The sequence below is a fragment of the Plectropomus leopardus genome, unplaced genomic scaffold (assembly GCF_008729295.1).
Source record: "Plectropomus leopardus isolate mb unplaced genomic scaffold, YSFRI_Pleo_2.0 unplaced_scaffold21147, whole genome shotgun sequence".
NCBI classification, from domain to species: Eukaryota; Metazoa; Chordata; class Actinopteri; order Perciformes; family Serranidae; genus Plectropomus; species Plectropomus leopardus.
Window position 1 is genome coordinate 219 of NW_024622880.1, and position 3497 is coordinate 3715.

Sequence of the window (3497 nt, forward strand, 5' to 3'; positions counted from 1 at the left end):
GTTGCAGTTATAACATTACGTCTTAGTCAGCATTTAACCTTACAGGTACATACATTATTTATAATGATGAACATGCTTAAACCATTCTTTGAACATTAAATTAAAATGTTTTATTTGAAACATTATTGCAACTTATAGGTAACATTAGCCAATGCCGTGGGTATGTTCCCTGATAGCTGTGAGTCCATCTCATTCATTGCTTATAAAGTGTGTGGCGGTTTATTTTTCTGAAGAATTCTGCCTTTTTTTTTTCTCACCAAGCTGTGTTCGCAACATTTACAGGCTACAATTTTCACTTTCATTGAAAACTTTCTTAAAACATTGCATCAGTTACATTGTACCATTCTCAGAACGTTTTTAGGACCAAACATTTCTAGCTGGGCTGCCTTTATATGAGTCTATATTGTTTGTAGGAAACTCCTCCGTATTTATGAAAAAAGAAGATTCTGTAGCTAATTTTCTGGTGTTATTCTTCATCCTCAGGCAAGAGGCAGCCCCTCCTCCACCTCCACCCATCGTCATCAACAAGTATTCAGACGAGCAGCTCAGAGCCATAGTGAAGCTGATGAGAGAGAGACTGCAGATCTACAAGGACAAATTGACTGATCCGCATGCTTCTTCCCCAGAGATCACCCCTCCTGTCAGTGAGTACAAACCCAGAATCATTCCTCCGTGTGCATACCAGTTAGAGCTTCACTTCAGCTTTGCTAGAAAGCCCAAAAGCTTCATGCGGTGCTTTATAGGCCGCAAATGTTTATTGCGTTACATGTTTTAGAGCACTTAGCCTTAACATTGTCCTTTCAGCACCTTTGCTGCGTAAAGACCACTATGCGCAAGTCATAGAGGAGAGGAAAAAGCAAGCAGAGGAGGACCGGATCAAGAAGGAAGAAGCTGAGAAGAAGATGAAAGAGGAGCAGGAGAAGAAGAAGAAAGAGGCCGAGCAGAAGAAGAAAGAGGAGGAGGAGAAAAAGAAAGCAGAGGCTAAAGAGGAGAAGAAGGAGGAGAAAGACATTAAGACCAGGTTAAAAGAAGCTGCTTGGTATTCGGTGGATGTTGTGATTGAGCCCATTGAGCATCAGCTGGACTCAGTGCTAGGAAACACCATCGACCCTTTCACTGACCGCCGCTACATCGCCTGGCTGAGCTTGGTGACTCTGGCCTTCAACTACAACACCTGGTTCGTCACGGCCCGTCTGTGCTTCCCATATCACACTGAGAGCGCCATCCCGTACTGGTTCGCCGTGGATTTGCTGGCCGACATCATCTACCTCACAGATTCCATCATCTTCCAGTCCCGCAAGCAGTTTGTCAAAGGAGGAGACATCATAGTAAGGCTAATATAATCTTGGCTGATGGAGCCTGAAGATTTGAGGATTAAGGATCTAATAAAATGACAATTCATTCTCTTTTTCCAGAAAGACAGAGTGCTGACAAAGCAGACTTACAGAGATTCGGAGAGATTCAGGGTACTGTAAATATTCTTTTACCTTTGAATATGAAGATGCTCTCATTTTGATGACCTACCACATTTGTCTCTCCTCAACAGATGGACATTATGTCCCTCATACCATTCGACTTGCTGTACTTCCAGTTTGGATTCAAATCCATTTTTAGAGCCAATCGCCTGCTGAAGGTGAATTTACTCATGTGTTACCTCTGCTGTGCAAATATCAGCCACTTGTGACTTTGTTTTTTTTCTGTGATTGCGCTGGCTGACATTTTCATCTCATTCTCAAGGCAGATACATTTTTTGAGTTCAGCGATCGTCTAGAGAGCATCATGGCCAAGGCTTACATCTGGAGGTAAGTCAAATGAAAGGAATTAAGCAAACATGATAATGCCAGTGTTGTTGTCATACATTTATCTTTTTTTTAATTACTGCATTAAAGGCTAATTTTGGTATTTTCAACCTGGACCCTTTTTTCCTATGTGACTAATGGGAACAACAATTTTTGGCATGGGGGCGATGGTAATTTACATCAACTAAAAGTCCTAGTTTTTGTTACTGACACATTCAGATTATTATTCTATATGTCTGACAACAAAATGTCAAGGTTTCCTTACACTTTGTTAAGGAGTAGGATCCTCTTTGTTAACCAGAAACAGCCTTGAAATCACTATTGCCAAACCCACCAGCCTCCATATAAATACACAGCACTTTTAGCATGTACAGTGCCAGCATATTTTCACAACTGGGTGGAGTAAGGGTTTATTTCAGCCAAACCAGAGTTGGTGATTTTTGGATCAGTGAAAACACAAACCAAGATAGTTTTTGTTAGTTTATTTTGTTTCCATTGACTTCAAATGAGGTGTGATTTACAATTTTGAAACAAAGGTCTATTGAAATGTAGTCTGGTGGGTTTGACACAGTGATTTCGGGGCTATTTCTGGTTAAAGAAAAAGGATCTTACTCTTTATCCAAACAGTCTGTTTCTGTGTGAATCTTTTATATAACATTGACCAATTTTAGAAATTATTGCTCCCATGGGTCCAAGTTGAAAGATACTGAGACTACCATTTCTAACATATTAAAAAATAATGAGCACAGAAAAAAAAGGAGGTGGCCAAATAGTTAAAACTTTTTTTTTTCATTAGAGTGATTCGGACCATTGGCTATCTTCTCTTCATGCTCCACATCAACGCCTGCCTCTACTATGTGGCTTCAGAGTACCAGGGCATCGGGCAAACTAAATGGGTCTACTCCGGTCTGGGCAGTGCGTAAGTAAAAAAAAATAATTAAAAAAAATGAATATATATATATATATTCCTGTTTGTGTTTGAGTGAAAGCCATTCTTGTTTGTTTTTTTTCTGCTGATGCACACTTTTAAAAAGTTGTTCTCAGTATCTGTAATGTCTCTTTCTTACATTTAATTTAAAAATACTTCTGCCACTATTACCACTTAAAAGGATTATATGTGGAATCCGTAAGAGGCCACTGAGGGAAAAAAACATTCTGATGATCCATATTCTGTTTTGAACATAACAGTTTGAACAGTTGAACATAAAAAAATCTGCCAGAATAATCTTTCTAAATTCCTTTTTTTATTTTTTAGTGAAACAGTTGAGTTAGGCCCGGTGGGAAAAGAAAAGTTTCACAAAGTTACTTTTTTCTGCCTTTGAAGATAGTTGAAAAAAAAAAAGTTTTGAAAAATAATTATTTAAGCTTTTTTTTGAGGGGGAGGGGCGGGATCATTTTTTTAGGTGTTTGTTGTTGTAGTACTCATTTTAACCACAAGAGGATTAGGTGCACCACAATTTTCTGAATACAACCAAGTTCATTCCTGTTTTCACCTGGAAGAAAACAGGAATGCTATTCTATTTAGATCATGGTGGAATAGAAAAAAAATCACCTGGTCCCCCCCAAAAAATTACCTACCACCACACCCAACAAAACTTTTCCCAGCTGTTAAATAAAAAATAAACTATGGAACTTAAAAAGAATATCCCGGCAAACCCTTTTTTAAAAAACTGTTTTCAAGTCATAAACGCAGGAGAA

At 38.6% G+C, this 3497-nt stretch overlaps 1 protein-coding gene across 1 annotated transcript; it reads left to right on the forward strand.

Annotated features, from left to right (window-relative positions):
* Window positions 1–483: 483 nt before the first annotated feature.
* LOC121965670 (cyclic nucleotide-gated cation channel beta-3-like) lies at window positions 484–2718 on the forward strand (the record flags this gene model as incomplete). The annotated part of the gene is made up of 6 exons (XM_042515801.1): window positions 484–644; window positions 805–1328; window positions 1416–1466; window positions 1547–1633; window positions 1738–1802; window positions 2596–2718. Coding segments are annotated over 6 exons (1011 nt in total), but the record flags the coding sequence as incomplete, so codon positions are not given.
* Between the last annotated feature and the right edge of the window lie 779 nt (window positions 2719–3497).